The 19,638-nt window shown below is 40.5% G+C and overlaps 2 protein-coding genes across 4 annotated transcripts in view; one reads left to right on the top strand and one right to left on the bottom strand.

Moving 5' to 3' along the window:
- The window catches only part of lrfn1 (leucine rich repeat and fibronectin type III domain containing 1), a 167,551-nt gene extending 156,241 nt beyond the window's left edge, over positions 1 to 11,310 (top strand). For both annotated transcript variants that reach the window (XM_086081140.1, XM_086081139.1), the window contains exons 4-5: positions 3,067 to 4,465; positions 8,084 to 11,310. In XM_086081140.1, the coding sequence (XP_085937266.1) occupies positions 3,087 to 4,465; positions 8,084 to 8,978 (2,274 nt within the window). In that variant the 5' untranslated portion in view covers positions 3,067 to 3,086 and the 3' untranslated portion in view covers positions 8,979 to 11,310. The remainder of the gene's footprint in view (positions 1 to 3,066; positions 4,466 to 8,083) is intronic.
- A 3,919-nt stretch (positions 11,311 to 15,229) lies between these two features.
- nkapd1 (NKAP domain containing 1) lies at positions 15,230 to 19,065 on the bottom strand. 2 transcript variants are annotated; one of them, XM_086080817.1, is made up of 6 exons: positions 18,947 to 19,065; positions 18,697 to 18,774; positions 18,236 to 18,324; positions 18,027 to 18,146; positions 16,617 to 16,670; positions 15,230 to 16,061 (listed from the first exon to the last, which is right to left on the bottom strand). In XM_086080817.1, exons 2-6 carry the CDS (start codon positions 18,763 to 18,765, stop codon positions 15,752 to 15,754), a joined length of 642 nt encoding a protein of 213 aa, XP_085936943.1. In that variant the 5' UTR covers positions 18,766 to 18,774; positions 18,947 to 19,065; the 3' UTR covers positions 15,230 to 15,751. The 2 variants fall into 2 exon arrangements, with proteins under 2 accessions (XP_085936943.1, XP_085936942.1); XM_086080816.1 differs by having other exon boundaries at positions 18,925 to 19,057.
- Positions 19,066 to 19,638: the final 573 nt, after the last annotated feature.

Raw genomic sequence — 19,638 nt, 5'->3', positions numbered from 1 at the left:
CGGGCACTATATGGGGAAATAGGGTGCACATTCGGACACAGCCCAGGATGTTGCTTCTGTTAAAACAGGCTGGTATTATTAAACTAATTTTCGTCAATAAGACTATGCTTTGAAGCTTTTGTACATTTGAGTCTGTTTGACAAGAAATGCAAAGGCGCAGGTATGATAGCGACTTAGCGTCTCTGTCAGTGCTTTAATTTGAGTACGTTTTTACATTTTGTTTTCATTCTCATGAAAAAAACAGCGATATAGCAGAAAAAAAAGAGCAAGACAGGAGTACTAATTTACTTGCAAATGTTCACATCTGCCTCACTTAACCACCTTGACGTTAAGATGGAAGCTCAGCGTCATCTTAATTGGATTCAAAGACCTACATTCGATACCCTGAGTTGCCTTGGCAACAAAGACCCCCCCTTCACATCCCCACCCCTTGCCCTCCCAGAAATCATGAAAGATCAATAGAATATCCTCAGCAGTGTGGCAGAAAACAGGCACAGATGCTCCTCGGGAGAAAGCGCAAGCTTTGTGACATAGTTACCGTGTGAATGCTAACGCAGCCCGGCAAGGTCAGGCCCGACGCTGCGCACGAACAAGCGTGGGTGGATTTTTGATTTTTTTTGCCATACCAACAAAGTCTCTCGCCGCTTCTTAATTGAGGGAATTTGGAAAAGTAATTTCCGACAAGAGCAGCGCTTTTCTGCATAAATAAATTCTCTCTTGGGAATTGAAAATGTTCTCACGCCATGCACCACCTCGTGTTTGCGTGCGTGTGCTCTTGCATGCACAAGTGCTTTGACCTCTGAAGCCGTTTGACTGGCAACAGAAAGCAGATGCGGCAGTTTTAACTCTTTTATGTTTCACTTTCAATAAATGGCACGGAATTAATTAATAATAGTAGATTTACCGAGCAGCGGGGGCTCTTTCCTAGTAATATTATTTCACTTGAAGATTGCACAAAGAGTGACAAAAACTGTGTTTTAACCTTTTAGGAAATAATTAACTGAAATAAGATGAGCGTATTCTAGAATCAAAATGTATCTGTACAGGCAATGTTTTATCTAACAAGTTAAATTTTCTAACTGTCATACAATTGTACAAATACAATAAATAAATAAAAAATATTAAACTAATCATTGTTGTAGTAAAACAAATAAGATACTCAGTCTTACCTTTACCAAAGTGTGCTAATATGTTTGTCCCAATGTTAGCATGAATTAGCCATGACAGATTATATCTGGCTGTTTGCTTTTTAATTGACATGTTACATCTACCATTTTCAGTTACAGGCAGTGCAAAAGGGGCAGCTGGGAACATGTTAAGGTCCTCTTCTTGCTCCACAAATGGAAAGTCACTTTTTATTGCTTCATTTGATTGATGCTAACACGCGCTCCTCATTCCCAATGAAGCTTTAGGCGTATGCCGCTAAGACGGATGCCAAGGCCGACCGACAGCAACAGCAGTTGGCAACAACGTCCAAGTTTGTCTGCCACCGGGGCCTCTTGTTTTTACTCCCGCCCAAGATCACATTTTCCGCCTGTCACCACAGGCTGGTTCTAAAATCAATATCTCTAAATAGAAATCAGGGCATCAGAGCTTTCCTCAAAAAAGGAGAGCCATCCGGTAGAAGCATCCATCAGAGACAGTCCAAAAACACCACAGGGCTTTTTGTTGCCCAGATTTGCATAACTGTACTCCTAACCTTAAATCTTGGTTAACTACATCTCCTCAACTCTGCTAATCCTAACCCCTACCTATAAATCATACCCTTGCCACCCAGAATTGCAAAACCGCAACACTAACCCCACCCCTAACCTTTAGTTGACTAGATTTTCACAACTGTCCTAACACAATCTCACTATAATTAACTAAACCTTTGTTGACTAGATTATCCAAACCCTAAACCTCTACAATAGTGGTTCTTAAAATGAGTTTGATCGAACCCTAGGGATTCTCGGAGTCAGTCTCAGCTTTTCAAGGGTTCGTCAGAGGCCAATATACACAACTGACTCATATGATTTGTGATGATCACGCTCCATTGCTTGGCTTATCTGTGCCACAGGGAATTTGGTGCGTTCAGTACTGACTTGTGACTGCTGTGATGTTACGTCTTGTGATTCCTTTATTATTGTAATCCCTGATTCCTTTATTATTGTAATCCCTTTATACTATATTGATCAAAAGAAGAACGTGGTCGGACGAATATGTGCAATATGAATTCACATGTAAAACAGAGGGTGGGGTGTTCCGCAGGGTTCAATTATGGGGCCTCTGCAGTTTTCATTGTCATTTTCAATACAAGAACACGCTTTCTGAAATCAAGGTGGAGTCAGATTTGATGAAAAGGCTACACTCTCTGTTCATTTTGTTCGCCAATAAACCTTGAATTTGAAATAAAATACATCATATTTTAATTTTGGAAACTGGTGGGGTTCAGTACCTCCAACAAATTTAAAGAATCAATGTTCTACCGTAACCCTCGTGTTTTGTTGCCCACATTTGCTCACTTTTATAAAGTCCTTACCCCTAACTCTGTTGTTCAGTTTTGCATGTGTTCTAATTCTTACACCTACCCCTAATTAATCCTACCCAAAGGGTAGTCTAGTTTTATTGCATTTTGCGTTCTCATTTTGTGAAATTTCTCAGATGCCTCAGGAGTGTGAAAAGGTCATACAGATTTCTTGACAAGCAAGCTTTATTTCTTCACCCTGCTGTGGACTAGGAAGTAAAAAGAAAATAAAAGAAACCCTGTATATGTATATGCTGCCTGAGAGCCATGTGCTTTGTGACCATTCTGTAAATTATAAGCTTCAGGCACAAAAGTATGCTTATTTTCCTTAAAAGCCTGCACATATATGCTTTATGATGGTTTCGCTGCAGCCTTTCATCATAGGTGTCATTATATCTGAAAAGCTCATTCTATTTCGCATTGATACCTTGCTTCTATCTTGGTTAGGCTATGGAATTTTGCGGCAGCAGGCTCTCATAAAGGCGAATGACGTTGTTTATTCATCCTATTGTGATTCCCTCTCTCTCTCTCTCTCTCTCTCTCTCTCTCTCTGTGTACAGGAACAGGAACACGATTGAGAATGGAGCGGCTGATCCTGTGTGTGCTGCTGTGTGGTGCCCTGGTGAAGGCCAACAGTTGTCCTGGCCGCTGCATCTGCCAGCACCTGTCGCCCACCCTGACGCTCCTGTGCCCCAAGACGGGCCTCCTCTTCGTGCCGCCCACCATTGACCGCAAGACAGTGGAGCTGCGGCTCACCGACAACTTCATCACCGTCATCCGCAGAAAGGACTTCTTCAACATGACCAGTCTTGTGCACCTCACTTTGTCCCGCAACACCATTAGCCAGATTACCCCCCAGGCCTTCTTAAGCCTTCGCTCGCTGCGGGCGCTGCACATGGACGGAAACCGCCTGAGTGCAATCAGGAGCGACCATTTCAAAGGTCTGAACAACCTGCGGCACCTCATCCTCGGGAACAACCAGATCCACCAAGTAGCGGCCACGTCCTTTGACGAGTTTGTCTCCACCATCGAGGACCTGGATCTGTCCAACAACAACCTGCGCACTTTGCCTTGGGAAGCCATAGCCCGGATGACTAACATCAACACGCTCACTCTGGACCACAATCTGATCGACCACATCGGAGCAGGCACCTTTACCCTGCTGACCAAGTTGGTTCGCCTGGATATGACGTCCAACCGGCTGCAGAAGCTACCCCCTGACAGCCTGTTCCAGCACGCTCAAGTGCTGTCCGACGCGACGGGTTCCTCCAGCTCGTCCTCTCTGGCTGTCAGCTTTGGTGGCAACCCGCTTCACTGCAACTGTGAACTGTTGTGGCTCCGCCGGCTGACCCGCGAGGACGATTTGGAAACCTGCGCCTCGCCGGAACACCTCATGGACAAGTACTTCTGGTCCATACAAGAGGAGGAGTTCATTTGCGAGCCGCCGCTGATTACCAAGCACCTTGCTACCAAGTCAAACGTGATGGAAGGGCAGGGGGTTACCCTTAAGTGCAAGGCGGTTGGCGATCCCGACCCAGAGATCCACTGGCGTTCGCCTGATGGCAAGCTGGTGCACAACAACACCCGCACCATCTTGTATGAAAATGGCACGCTTGATATTCTCATCACCACCCTGAAGGACAGCGGGGCGTTCAACTGTGTGGCCTCCAACGCGGCGGGTATCTCCACGGCTGCCGTGGAGATCAACATGATCCCCTTGCCGCTGTTCGTTAACAACACGAGCCACATGCGCGAAGACCCAGGCCTGTCCGACATCACCACCTCGACCAAGTCGGGCAATGACACCAAGGGCTATGATAAGCAGGGCAAGAGGGTGGTGGTCACCGAGCTGACCTCGTCGTCGGCCGTAATCCGATGGCTGTCCGACCGTCACATCCCCGGCATCAGAATGTACCAGATCCAGTACAACAGCACCGCTGACGACACGCTGGTGTACAGGTTAGTCGAGGGGCGACAAAGACATGTGTGACCATCTGCTGTGTGACACATCCCAGTAGATGCAACGTAATTAAGTATACAGTGGTGCTACCGACTACTGCCATGGTTTCAAAACAAAATTTCACATTGGCATAAATTATATTTGGAATAACTCACTCCAGAGTCCAATTCTTTTTTGTTTTTAGTCTTAGCTTCAAACACTCATTCAAACCCAAAAACGTGTAAATACGTTTTTTAATACTTTGTCCTCCACTCCCCAAAACGTATTTGATGCTTCTTTTTATTTATTTATGCTTTTTTCTTTCTTTTTTTTAATGCTAGAGCATACAGAAGGCTTGGATGCATCTTCTGACATGAAGAGGTGGCTTAAAGCAATGGCAGTTATTACAATAAACGGTCAGCAGGTGGCAGCAGAGTATAAGGGATCAGCCAGGGTCATGTTGCAACAAGCTCTTTTTGACAGTGTTTTCACCAGGAATATGAATATTGATGAAATTTACTATATTCTAATGCTAATTGCTGCAAAATGGAAACAGATACAAATATATATATTTTTTCCTGTTGAAAAAAGAGACTCTAATTTTTCTTTTGGTAGGTTCCATGTTTTTAGAGCAATAGAACACAAAATTCTGTGGGCCATGCACAATCAGTCAAAATCCAGGGTTACTTCAGTGAAAATAGCTGGGAGTGAATGAGTTAATAGGGATGCACATCTCTCCACCAAAGACGTTTTTTTTATACGTGGGGTGTGACCGTGTGAAACGATTCAATTCAGTTTGACTCAGTGGGATTACGATTCGATTCAATATGGTACGGCTCAGTTGGAGAGGGCATGACGTTATTAATGTCATTTTACATACATTTGAATGAACTTGCCAGTACTGTAAAAGTGCCATTTTCTTCTAAGATATAGCTCTCAAAAACAAAGACGATTTGTATTTAAATGCATTTCAAAGTGAAACGGTTCAATTTGATTTGAGTCGTTGCACTTGCATCTTTAAAAAAAAAAAAAAAGATTTTCCAGTTGAAACCGGTTTATAAATAAATAAATAAGTACATAAAATAAAACCTTCACATGTGGACTGACCAATAGTGTAGATTTTTTTTATTTACCAAATTGTGATTTATGAGGCTTTTGGCCTAGCGATTTAGTAGCTAACCAGTCAGCGACACAAGTAAAAGCTAGCGCAAGAAGCTAACGTAGCAGTCCACAGCTCTCCCTTAGTTGCTCCTTCTTAACCAACAGCACACATAGACGGCCAGACATTCACCACACCCATCACAGGTAATCCAAATGAATCTATTTGTCACTAAAAGGTCAACCTGAGAGTCCTTTCTAGGCAGGAATTGAACAAAAACAGAAAGTACAAACCACCGTAATTATAATGCTAACAGTGCTAAACAACACTAACTAGGACAAAAGCGTAACGACTCAGTCAAGTACTTGGTTAACAAAAACTCTGTCAATCAAATCAACACTTGACAGAACTAAGGTGTAACGTTAAGTGTTTTGTTTACAAAAAGTTGGTCAATACAAGTTGAGGCTGAGAAGCCAAAAAAGGACGTAAGTAGAAACCTACAGAAATAATAGCAATATCAGCGCTCAAAGTGGCTTCACAGAAGCCACTCACCTCCAACTGACAAGACATTGAAACGATCTGGACAAAAGCACTCGATTGCCCCCAAAAGTCATGCGGGAACTTCCAGCGGTTATTCTTCTCTAAGCACCCTTTCAAAAAGTCCACACAGAAGCTGGCTGACATGAAGTCTTTTGAGGTCTCTCTCTATTTGGCCCACAGCACTGCGTAGCGGGAGTAAAGGGCCTTCTTCCAGGACCATTACACCACAATAAATAACAACAGCACATTCGACTACGCACACTCAGCCAAACGGCAATAGGCCGTCATTAATTTGCTGCAACACAAAGCGTGATTACATGCGGTCGGATAATTAAAGGCTTGGTTGCAGCGGTGAGCCGAGTGTCATTTATTTATTGGGGGTGGGAAGATAAGCAAGTATGTTGTATTTACTGGTAAAAAGTTTTTAAGGATTTGGAAGTAAAATTGGGTTTTATCATGGTGTTATTTGATTATTATTACTGTTGCGTATGAAAGGCACCAGATGATAAAGTGGGGCAACATTTTTAAGCGGCGTGTTTTTTTTTTTAGGGGTTGCTTATAGTTTAATTTGTAATGGATTTTTTCAGGTCTTTTTTTTTAATGCTAATGTGATCCTTATGAATAATAAAATAATTCACTACATAAGGGAATTTCAAAAACATATAAAAATAGCAGTAAATAAAAGGAAACATCCAATAATGTAGTTCATTTAACTCAGATAAAATGTGCTTTTCTTATGCCTGAAATACATGAATTTACATATACCGTGTATATATATATATATATATATATATATATATATATATACATATATTTAAATACTGAATATTCATTTTCATATATGTACTGCATTATTAAATGCATACACATGATATTACATGACATGATTACATTACTTTGTTTTATTGGCAAAGTATTGATGTATAAATAGAGTTAATTATTATTTTTTTTAAATACACTGTAAGCCTGCGTTTTGATTCACGGTGTGACGCACAAACTGGATCTAGGCTACTGGCATCTATTCTAGGTTCATGTATTCATGCAGTGAATTAATAAAGCATCCGCCGTTGAGCTTTAATATCAGACATAATGAGTCATATCATTTCCATAGCCAGTTTAATACCTTGAGATGTTTTGTTTTTTTGAGGCGCTATAAATATCACCTATAGATGACAAGCATCTTAACTCCAGTTTAAAGTGAAAGTCAACTTAAACATTTCTTATATGTGACCTCACTCGTGTAAACATGACATTCTGATTAATATTACATTTTTAGAATATGAGTTCAAATCCAGTCATTTTTATCCATCTCAGGGTGCGGCCATTTTGCAACTTGCTGACGACTGAAGATGACATCCCAGTTGCTCAAAGCTCAGGCAATGACCAATCACGGCTCAGCTTCAGAAAACAAGTGAGCTGTGATTGGACGTTGAATGAGCCCTGAGCAACATTGATGTCATCTTCAGTCGACAGCAAGTGGCAAAATGGCCGCCCCCTGCGATTTATAAATGAAATATGATGACATCCAGCACACATCAGCGGAGCGCAGAATCGATCTGCCTGCGCCTTGATCAAATCCACCAAAATCACAATGCACCACCTGCACCACAACCTAGACCTGGTTTCACCTAGTCCAAAGTATAGTCTACTTTCTGTCACCAAATTGTCAGGTGCACCTGGGATGAATGTAATAGAAAACGACCCAAACACGGTAGGCTACACTCAAAAATAACCCAACTATGGGCCAATAATGGACCGATCCTCTACTTATAATTTAATATTGGTCAGATGCTTTACTTGGGTCAAAAAATTGGGTCATTTTGTATAAAACAACCCAGAAAGTTGGGTCAAATTGACCCATAAAGTGGATCGGTCTATTTTTTTATCCATAATTGGGTTACTTTTGACCCAACTGTTTTTAGAGTGTAGACTTTCCCTGGCCAGTTTTAGGGCCGAGAGTCCAGCAAGAAATAACCCGATGCGTCTTCCTATCTTGCAGGATGATCCCGCCCACCAACAAGGACTTCCTGATCAACGACCTGGCGGCCGGGCGCGAGTACGACCTATGCGTGTTGGCCGTGTATGACGACGGCGTGACAGCGCTGACGGCCACGCGTGTGGTGGGCTGCATCCAGTTCCACACGGCCAGCGAGGTCAGCCAGTGCCGCTTCATGCACAGCCAGTTCCTGGGCGGCACCATGATCATCATCATCGGCGGCATCATCGTGGCGTCCGTCCTGGTCTTTATTGTCATCCTCATGATCCGCTACAAGGCCTACGTCGGGCCCGAGGACGCCAAGGTCAAGTCGGGTCCCGGCGTGCGATCGCAGGCCAACGGCAGCCACCAGCGGCTGCAGCGCTCGGCGTCCGGTCAGGGTTCGGACGAGGGCCAATGCGACGGGTCCAAGGAGTGCATGGCGCTGGTTCTGAAGGTGGACCACGAGAAGAAAGAGGACACCAGAGCCTTAGTGACCGTGGGGGCGCCCTCTGCTGTCTCGGAGGCGGAACTGCCGCCGCCGACTAAGCGGAGGACCAGCCTGCCGCCAGAGGACACGCAAATGGACACGCAGACGGACAGCAGCCTGACGGGCTCCACCATGTCGCTGTGCCTCATCGGCCCGAACGGCGGCAGCGCCGATGCGCCGCGCTTCGTGGACAAAAAGGCCGTCCTGGCTAGCGCCGGGCTGCTGATGCCCAACGAGCTGGCGCGAACTCGGCACAGGTTCTCCTTTGACGGAGGGGACTACTCCTTATTTCAGAGTCACAGTTACCCGCGGCGGGCCAGGACGAGTTGGCACCGCTCCACCAACCAGCTGGACGCCGAGTCGTCGCCCCTGGCCAACCGCCGGGTGACGTTCAGCAGCACCGAGTGGATGCTGGAAAGCACCGTGTGAGCGGACGCGCCGCCAAACAGACAAACAAAAACGACATCAGACCCTCATCACGCCTCGTCACCACACACCCCAGAGAGGTTTGTCGGCAATCAGCACATCATTCGTTCTTTGCTTTTTCAGTTGGCAAATGAAAATCCCCCAAAAATTGAACTGGACTGAAAAGTTTGTCATGTTTTTTTTTAATCTAATACACAGGTGTCAAACTCATCCACATTTTAGAGTCATCCCGACATTTCAGCCAAAGAGCCTCACTTTTTTTGTGAGCAGTGTTGGAGGGACGTGAAGCTCGTCCATAAACAAACAGCGCGGCTCTGCTTCTGGCTAGCCATATGTTGTTATTTTGTTTTAAACTAGCACAGTACAAATGCAACTTGGAGCTAAAACAACCACAAATGCCATTACTACAGTTTTATAGCATAATTAACTGTCATCTCACTTGTCTGCACTGTTAATTGCCATAAAAGACAAACTATTGATATTGTCGGTTCTAAATATAAAATATTTGAGGCTGTTGAATTTCCATTTTTAACGTCAATAAAGCTGTTCGTTTTACACAAAAGGTAGGCAAGGGTATTATTTGCATTTGCTCCTTTGGTGTACTGAATGTAGGGCTACAACTGACTACTTATTTTAATTAAAAAATATTTTGCACCCCACCTCCCCCACCAAACTCTCTGTGTTTAATACGATTACAATTTTCAATCACCTGACACCCCTAATATATATATATATATATATATATATATATATATCGCCTATCGGCTATCCATATATATATATATATATATATATGTATGGATAGCCGAGAGGCCAAGACTTTTGAAGTTGCAAGGCGCCATTTTGCTCCTCCCAAGAAACGTTTCTTGGCATACGATCCTATACATTTATAATATCGAAATTGGAGAACATTTGAGACAGTACTTAGTAGAAACAGCATGAATTATGATGTTTTATTCTGTTCAACATAAACAAGAGTACTTCAGACATTTTACTTGCCTCAAATTGAATGAATTATATGCTTAATGAAGTCTACAGGAGGAAACTTGTATATTTTCTATTAAAGAATTATAACTGTAATTCCACAAAAGATGCCTCTGCCAAATCTAATATTGCGGTCTAAGGAACTGAGTGATAAAAGAAAAAGGGGGTCTTCATTTATTTATTTTTACTTGTTAAAAATAGTGACCACACCGCCACAAAACATGCTCCAAAACAGAAAATACGAGAAAAAAATGTTGATTAATGCTTTCCACAGAAAATACTGATTTTTGCAAATGTTTTATCTCAATTCAACAGAATCATTCAACCTTAATGGCGGAATACAGAAGTCGGAGAATTTTTGCTGCTGAGAGGCGGAAATTCCAAGGATTTGGACAATTTTAAACAAGGTGATTATTTGATTTTCAAAAATAATCCATTAATGCGGTAATCAATTAATCAAACCAAACGGTGAACTTAAAACCAAGGAACGACCTAAAACGTGCTTTTTGGCATAATGTCACACCCTTGACTGTTATAATGCGAATATACCCAATTTTAACTGTGGGCCCCTTTAGTCAACAATCAGGAAATGATCACTATAATGTGGCCCATTTGACACCCTAAAAAAAAAAGCACCTTAAAAAACAAAATAATCAGTCAGTATTTTTTTTTTCATTTGAATTGCCAATTGAAAATGAAAAGAAGGAATGCTACACGGATTGTCAGCCCATGTTTCTTTAACGCAGCAGTGCCTTAATTCCCACAAACGGAACAAAAAAAAAAGCACGAATGGAGGATGCTGCTCGCCGCCGTCAAAAAAAACAAAAAAACTCTCCGTCATTTCTTTGGCGATTTGTTCGTTTATAACCGTCTGTGTGAGGTTTGTATGTATTTTTTCTTTCATTGTTCGAAAAAAAAAGCGCAACTTTCAAGTGAACAGCGACACACACAAAAACACTTGTGCACAGAAGACACGAAGATACGAGGACATGTATCTACCACAGTAATAATTTCAACGGATCAACAACAACAACAAAAACAACAAAAAAGCCGTATTTTACACGTTTGTTAACAGTGGCGGGATTCCTCCCTCACTTCTCAATGGGACTGGATGGTGTGAAATGGCTCCAGATGTGACTGTATATTATTAACCCTATCTGGCTGGTCTAGATCAAAAAGACAACACATGACTTACAAACCGCAAAAGAAGACCTATATAAGTATATTCAAACATTTGGTGTATGTGTACTAACTATGTAAAGTATTGTAAGTAAGTCATAATGTCACATGACTTTTTACAAAGCATTTGGGTGTTGGCTGCAAGTTTTTACATTAAAAACCTGTCATCACACCTCTCTGTGTCAAATATGGGTCCGTGTGGTCAATTTTTGGGTTGTGGGCGTACATCCATAGGCCCAATAGTCCGAAGTGACACATTTCCGTCTGTGGTTCAAACATGGGGCCATGTGTGTCACTCTTTTGATATTTCTTTGCATTTGTCCCATATCAAGTTGAGCGTATGAATATTTAATCTTGTGAGAACTATTTATAAAGATGGCACTTGTGTGTGAAAAGCTGCAGAGTTGACCACCCAGAGGTGAGGAGGAGGAAGAGGAGAGTGGGAACATAATTGGATGCAATTGGAGGAGCCAGACATGCCTAACAAGATGCAGTGGTCGTTCGCTGCCTCTAGGGGGAGACAAAGCTGAGCAAGGATCATACAGTATTTGTACTGACACTATAAACAAAATTGTTGACATACTCATTCACTGCCATTGACGGCTATATATGTTAAAAATTCATTTTAACTGTTTCTATTAGTTTAACATTTTTCCCACTTTTGTTTTGTTTGTATGAAAACCTAAGGGGGGGGGGGGGGATTATTGTACATTTAGAACAGATAGCAAATTTGTGATTAATCGTGAGTTAACTAGTGAAGTCATGCGATTAATTATGATTAAAAAAAAATTATCGCCTGATGCCCCTAATTTTTAATATACTTTTCTTAAAATAAAATAAAAGATTATTAAAAATAATAATAATAATTAAAATTCCTCCTTTTTTTTAAAGGCGATTAACATTTTTCGTAATTAATCACATGACTTCACAAGTTAACATGATTAATCACAAATTTTATATCTGTTCTAAATGTACAATATTTTTTTCTAGGTTTTGATACTCTTGTTAACAAAAGTGGAGAAAAAAAATACTAATAGAAATAGTTCAAATAAATGTTTGACGTCTATAGCCGTCAATGGCAGCGAATGAGTTAAAGTGAAGTGAAGAGAGGGTTGTTAACTACAAACTACTGTACAATCACATCAAACCATATTTTTGCCGCTACCAGATGGGCGGGCCTTGATACAACAATGAATTATTGTGAAGAAATAGACAAAAACAGCAAGAATTGAGGCAGAACATGTAACACAACATAAATAAATCATCCAAAGTGAGCATTATTGCATGTATGTGTCAACGCGCCGTTGAATGTTTGTCATGTTGGAGAGATAATTCTGTCCGTTGCTGTATTAGCGGCCATTATTCATTCAAAGCAGCGTGGAAATGTGCTTCGACAGGAGGACAGTCGTTTTACGGGGCAAATCAAACCTTCCCAATAAAGCAGATGCTTTGTGTGTCGTCAGCGCTTTTTCTTGCTTCTGAGGCTGCACAAAATGTGTCTTGACCCGGTGAGCTTGCTGAGGAGCTCGTTAAATTTTTAATGTGGGTTAATGTGTCGGACGAGTCCAATCACAGCCAGTTATAAAATGCATTAGAGCGCATTTGTTTACGGCAGGTTTTGACGTCTTCAGCAAAAGTTTTGTTAGCATAATCTAACACTGTCATGAAATGAACCAGACATTCATAAAATGTAAAAACTGCACCTACCTACCTGTAATGAGAAGGTCTATGAATCATTTTTGATATGGAAATCATTGTCAAAAATAATGAGTCAACTAGAGTATGCTTTCCACGTGAAGGCTGAGAGGCTGAATTGAAAATTGTGGAATGAGCTGATCATGTTGAAGTTGGAATGGTTTGAATTGATCCAAAAATGTTGAAATTAGAGGGGGAAAACAAAACAAAAATGCAACTCTGGCTTTTATTTTGAAATTTTGAAAGACAAATTGCAGTTTTAAGTTGGAACAGTTTGAATCGGTCAAAAAATTTAGAAATCAGAGGATTAAAAACCAAAAATATTGTAATTTTTGAATCACTTTTTTTTGTGGGTATTTTAATGGCAAAAATGTTGACGTTTTGGTAAGGAGGAATGTTTTGGCATGTTGAAAATTATTGCTAAGGTAAATTAAATGAACTGAATGATTAAATTAAATTTCATATAGGAATTATTTGAATTTGTTAAATTGAACGTCATTGAAAACTAATAGTGAAATTTTGGTGGGGAATTTGGGCAAATATTTGATTTTTTTTTTTCCAGAATTTTGGGAGTATGTAGAAATGGTGTGAATCAGTGAATGAATATGGGGGGGGGGGGGGGGGTTAGTGATCAATGAAGATATATAAATTTGTGAAATTTTGGGGTGAAAATTTAGTAAAATTACCATGAAATATGTGCAATTTTTTTGCATGTATGAATTTTTGGAATGTTGGAAATCCTTCCCAAGGTGAAGTGAATGAGCCGAAGGTTTTGAATTTTAAATGGGAATGATATAAACGTGTAACATTGACTGTAGCATTGGAAATGAATGGTGAATTTTTTGTTGACAAAAAGGTGAATTTTGGGAAAACATAGAAGCACACTTGGCGTAGATTTTTGGAACATGTTGAAGTTGGAACGGTGCGAAGCGGTTGAAAAATGTGGAAGGAGGAACGCGTCAAAAAAGTGCAAGAAATAAAATAGTGGATAAGTTGATATGTGTGAATGCTTCTGCCTTTACACAATAATTACCAAAAATACATGAAATTAAGATTTGGTCTTGACAGTACACTTCATTTTACAACCTAGGAGTAGTGTATAAAGCGTGATCCGCATAGAGATTATTTGGCCTCACATTGCTGAAGGCCTCAAGTCAATCCATTTTTGTTTATCTCCAAAAGGGACTTAAATGCACTTCGTCCCGCTCCTTCTAAATGCCTCCTTTTAACCTTGACCTTGCCTGTCAATACACATTTAAATTTTGTTCCACCTTTTCCACTCAGCACAGCCCACTCTCATTTGTTCGGCGAGAACATTTTAGCCTTTTGGCCCACTCGCGGTTCTTCTCTTATATTTTCAGCACTTTTTTTTTTCCCTCCAGCATCCTGGCAAGTGATTGACTTAAAAAATATATATATATAATAAAAAAAAAGCAGCCAGACGCCTCTCGCCCACGTCTCCTGACCACAGTGTTACATTCTGCGAGGTGCGGCACGAGGAGGGAACGAGTGACCCGTGGCGGTGTGCGTGAGAATATGCTTTCACTGGCGCCGTTCATTACAGTGGCAAGCGTTCAATTTGAAGGTTCACGGCAGTTAATGGCGTCATTTAGCCCTTTTCTGAGACATTAAGCAAAAGTGCTCCATCGCGGGTCAGGCCGTGCAGCGCGCAAGAGTGCGGCAGTGCACCTACAACTGCGTGAGTGGTATTTAACAAGCATGTCAATAAATTTCTCTCTCTTGATGGGGAGAAACCAATGGCCATTGAAAAGATAAGGGGCAAAACAGGATAATTGGCAATGACGGCCTAATCATTTAACGAGGTGGCAAATCCAGTTCCAGAAAGGAAAAACCCTGCCAGTTTGGCTTTAGCCCCAGGTGCTAGCTAGCTAGCTCCCATTGTGCTCATTTACCTGCTAGGGAGCTAGCCTGCGAGCTAGGGAGTTTATTCTCGCTAGCTAGGTAGAATCAGGGGCCAAAGCCAAACTGTGGCAGGGTTTTTACATTCTGGACCTGGATTTGCCGCCTCTGATCATTTACTGTATGTTCACGTATTTAAACTAGGCTAGGACTTTTCACTAACACATCTTTTTAGTAGGATTGTCAAAATGAATGCGTTAATTTTGAATTAAAGTTACTTTAATGCCACTCACTTTTTAATGCGCGATTAATGACAGCCCCTTACTTGGAAAGCCTGTACTGGGGGAATTCCAGTCGCAACGTAGCAGACACAAAATTTAGCAGTAATACATTTTATAATAATGCACATATTTGTGGAGACAGGAGTTTAAAAAAAATACTTCCTGTTAAAGATTAGATCTTAATATGAAAAGAAAATGCACTGAGCCGTCTTACAAATAAAATAGTAGCAGAAAAATTACCAACAACAATCAACATTACACTTTACAGTATCTTTTTTTTTTTTTACTCAATTTTATAAATTACTGTATCAATGACTAAAAGATGCAGCCATATTTCTATTAGTTTAACTTTCTTTTCAACTTTGATGTTAAGAGTATGACAATTTGGACAAAAATATTTTATTGAACAGATAGAATTTGCGAGTTAATTATTGAAGTCATGGGATTAATTACGATTAGAAAATGTAATCGCCTAACACCCCTACTTCTTAGAATAGATTATCCTATTGCAGTGGTTCTTAACCAGGGTTTAATTGAACCCCAGGGAGTGTTTTTTTTTCTTCTTCCTTATAATTATGGGAAAAGAGGGGACAAATCAGCACTCTACACAAGGGAGGATTTGGTGTTGATATAAATATGGATACTGTACACTCAGTTTTGTTGCTGCCAATAAGGTTTGTGTGACATTAAGAAACACCGAGAACATCTCTAAAAAAAAAATATGAAAAGGTTGTTTATTTTTCTCCTGCGATCCAGTTCGATATTCCCATGTTAATATCACTCTTCGGAATTTTCATCGGTGCTCTCCTCGCCCGCCACTTTCCAGTCTCTCCTGCGCTTCTTTGAGTCCGAATGTTTGTGCGAGTCGGCGTTTTTCCTTTTGCGCCTCCGTTGGTCCTCATCTTTCCTCTCCCTTTTCTTACTTTTATGGCGACTTTTCGACCTGTTGCTGTCATCGCTGCTGTCTGCCCTCTTCCTCTTCGACTCCTCTTCCTTCTTCTTTTTCTTTTTCTTCTTCTTTTTGGAGCGTTTCGACTTGGATGCTTTACTTTTGTGACCCCCCTCCTTTGCCGTGCTGCTTTTGTCACTGGGAAGAGAGCACAAGCCAAACAGTTGGCAGCCATTTTGTGTGCAAAGTAAGACAGGAGGTAGGTACATCCGCACAATGTCCCCACTCAAAGCAATAATCACTATAACTACAGACGGTTTCACGTTAAAAAACTAAAATATAAAAAATGCAGACCCCAATGTGAAAGATGCTATTTGTTGCAAATTAAGCGTTGTTCCTAATATTCTGGCTATCTACAATATCCTAAAGCAGCTCTACATCCATGCAATCAACACAATTAAACATCACTTCAATTAATTTCCAGTGGCTATCATAATATAATAATGAAGAGCCTGATGAGTGTTGTTAATATGTCAAAAAAGGGCGCTCCTTGTGTTGGTAGCAAACGGAGCGTTATTAATTTTGTGAAAAGAATCCCCGCCGGTGCAATCTCTCCAGTCTTAAAACAAACATGAGCAGGCAAGAGGGGGTGATGGGGGAAGAAAATGATAAAGTCTTTGGTGCGCCCCCTTCTAATTTAGTGTGAATTACACTTTGTCCAATGTCCGTTCATGGCAATAGCGTGTAGTTTACCTGTCACTTTCAAACTCTTCAGGGTACAGCTCCTTGAAGCCACTGTGTCCCCATCTGCAAACAAAAACACTTTTGCTTCATCTCATGATAATACAGGAATCCACTAACTGTTTTTTTTTTAATAACAATAAAGCCTATAAGAGATAAATGTCCATCAAAAAATGAGGTAGAAAGTATATAATATTGCTGTAACATTATGTCAAACATTACTAACGCCAATATAACAAAACAAAAACTACGTAAAATGATTCCATTAAAATGCACTGCAGAGAAAATTGAAATAGAAAATATATATAACTAAATGTTTAATAACAAACAGCTCTTAAATATTAAATCAATATTAAAGTATTCATTTTGCGTACATTTCGCTTACCACAATTAGGGAGTCACTGCACACAGGTCTCTTTCGCAGAGAGCTGTCAAAATGTATCCACGTTTGACTTTGACACGGTAAGCAGCAAAAGCAGGATTTCAGAATTGTACGCAGGTGTCTTCCTGGTGCGAGTGTACAGTATGTGATTTATTATTATTATTATTTTTACAAGATCCTCTTTTTATGTATTTAAAAAAACATAATAATCTGTACACAAATAAACAATACAAAAATTATTGCACGTCCATATTTTAGTCTTATAGGTTAGGCTTATGCTAAAATAAAGGAAAATGAACCATGAATTATTATGAAATATTAACCACTGAAACTTTAATTATTAATATTAAATCATGTCACAGCATCAGGGGTTCCTTGACACATGGGCACTGTCCGATCTGTTAAAACGTCAGGGCGGAAATAAGCAGCGTCTAGATCCTATCCTCCATTCTGTAGCGATTGTCTGTCACACGCCAAATTTGACCCAGCAATTTTCCGCCGTGCAAAGTCGTACCAGAGCCATTATAGAAGATTTTGTCGCCTTTCCACCTTCTCAATTAGAATTAATTTCATCACAATTGACTGTAGAAGTGAGTTGTTAAATTGATATAGTTTTTTTTTTTTTTTATGCCGATCCCAATATTCGGAAGAATACAATTCCTGTAACTTAAAAAATACACAATTATTTTTTTTTTATTAATAGCTAATATCGTCCGATAAATCAGCCGGCCAATCAAATCAACTTCATCCTCCAATTCTGTAACCCACTTCATATGGAATTACATTTTCCAGCTTCTGAATTAGTGTCAGAGCAACCTGTGTATAAAGTGTTGGCACAGGTGGTGTGAGGTTTAACAACACTCACTTCTCCCTCCCCGTTATATTGAAAGTGATTGTCCCCAGCCAATAATTATTTCTTCACCAGATGCTGACATCCTCTAATCATCTAATTCCGGGATTCCTTGCTACTGCGTGTGAGGTTAATTTGTTGGGTTCTATGTTAAAAGCACGGGAAATAAATGCTGGGTCCGATTGGTTACCTGTCTGGATCGTTGTCCTCAAAATCGTAGAGTTTACGCGTCCAGTAACGAGCCTCTCTATCGTCGTGCTCAGAAGAAGCTCTGGATTGATAGGACAATCGATCGCAGTGCATTTGACCTCTAGAATAATACAAAAAAATAAAGAACAGTCAAAACATTCTGCCATGGTTTTGGTGTCCATGCGGTTTACAGTGAAGCAGCTCTTATACCTGATTGTTTTGGTGGCACTCATGTCACTGTTGTTGGACATTTGGACCTCCCAGCCCCGCAACTTCCACATCTCAGACTCTTCCTGGATCTGCAGTAAGTGAACAAGGCAATTTAACATGTGGTTCATAAAGTGTTTTTCTTTTTCTTTGCCTTTTTGTAGCTTGCAATAGAGAAAACAGATATGTGGTAGAGCGGAGTTCAATCTGACGAATAATAATGATAATAATAATAAAAGAATGTATGCCATAAAATTAATTGTATTGAATTGCTTACAAAACACCACAGGGTGACAATATCTGCAAATGCCTTCCCGTTCCCTTGCCATTAAGTGTCCAACGTGTGAGTGATTTGACTGTGTTTTTGTTTTCAATAAACAGCAATTAACTTTGTTTGCACAATTAATTTCACGGCATAAATCAAGGTATGAAGAAGACTACTCGTCTGTGCTTTTGTCTCCTACCTTATTGTGAGCATCAGTGTGGCGGATTACATTCCGCAGCAGAGTCTTCCCCAGAGTCTGCTTTGACATGATGATAACCTGACACAGGAACAAAAGGTTTTAATCACACAAGCTGGTTAAAAGAACAGAGACGAAGCGAGCTGTCGTAAAATGTTAAATGTCGTTAGCGATTTACGTAGCTAACACTGTTGACTAAAAACACTCCAAACAACAAATTATGTTACTCACGCGTGTTTTACGACGATGTTACCTGAAAAAAGCACCATAAACGTGGCTCTTGTGCAAAACGTCAACTTTTATTTGACAAAAGGAAAAAAAAAAGGCTTCGATTAAATTCACATCGCTCGCGGATTTGGCTGACTTCCGTACACGTCATTACGTATGCTTCTGTGAAAGTAAAAGCGTGTCACCTAATGGCTGGACAAAGTGTCAATCGTAATTTGAGCCAATGAGCGTAAAGAAAGGTAACCGCCCGTTTAACGCGCTCCTGTGGTTTAAAGCAAACGCATCCGCGCTATGTCATCTCAATTGTGATTGGTCAGGACACGGGTGTTCTATCCTTTCAATAAGGATTTTGTTTTATTGGAAGATTTGCCCTAATAAATCATAAATTATTTTGTACGTCTTTATTGTACATCTGCATTTTCCAGAATTAATATCGGCACAGTCGAACATGATGAAAATGTAATAATTTGGTCCAGACATGAAGCAGCTGCTTTTCTCCAGATTCTCTCAATCAATTACGTTTCACCTTTTCACACAGTCTGTTAATTTCCTACCCAAATTTGGGCCTCAGCCTAATATAATAATTAAGTCACATCAGAAGAAGTAAGAGGAAGTGGATCACGAGCGTTAGCCATCTGCTCACATCTGTGTGCTTTTGTTCTTTCATTTTTCTTTTACCAACATTTCCTCACTTTTCTTTTAAATGATGCCAGCAAC

Source organism: Leptonotus elevatus, chromosome 7 (genome assembly GCF_054856555.1).
Source record: "Leptonotus elevatus isolate MCC_2025b chromosome 7, RoL_Lele_1.0, whole genome shotgun sequence".
NCBI classification, from domain to species: domain Eukaryota; kingdom Metazoa; phylum Chordata; class Actinopteri; order Syngnathiformes; family Syngnathidae; genus Leptonotus; species Leptonotus elevatus.
The sequence above is the reverse complement of the archived record's forward strand: the minus strand, read 5'-3'. Positions and strand labels throughout refer to the sequence as shown.

Excerpts from the sequence above, each read along its gene's own strand:
- nkapd1 (XM_086080817.1), bottom strand. The coding sequence starts at position 18,765 with ATGTCAAAGCAGACTCTGGGGAAGACTCTGCTGCGGAATGTAATCCGC. Across the intron at positions 18,325-18,696 it reads ACACTGATGCTCACAATAAG|ATCCAGGAAGAGTCTGAGAT; the intron begins GTAGGAGACAAA and ends CACTTACTGCAG. Across the intron at positions 16,671-18,026 it reads GAGGACAACGATCCAGACAG|ATGGGGACACAGTGGCTTCA; the intron begins GTAACCAATCGG and ends TTTTGTTTGCAG.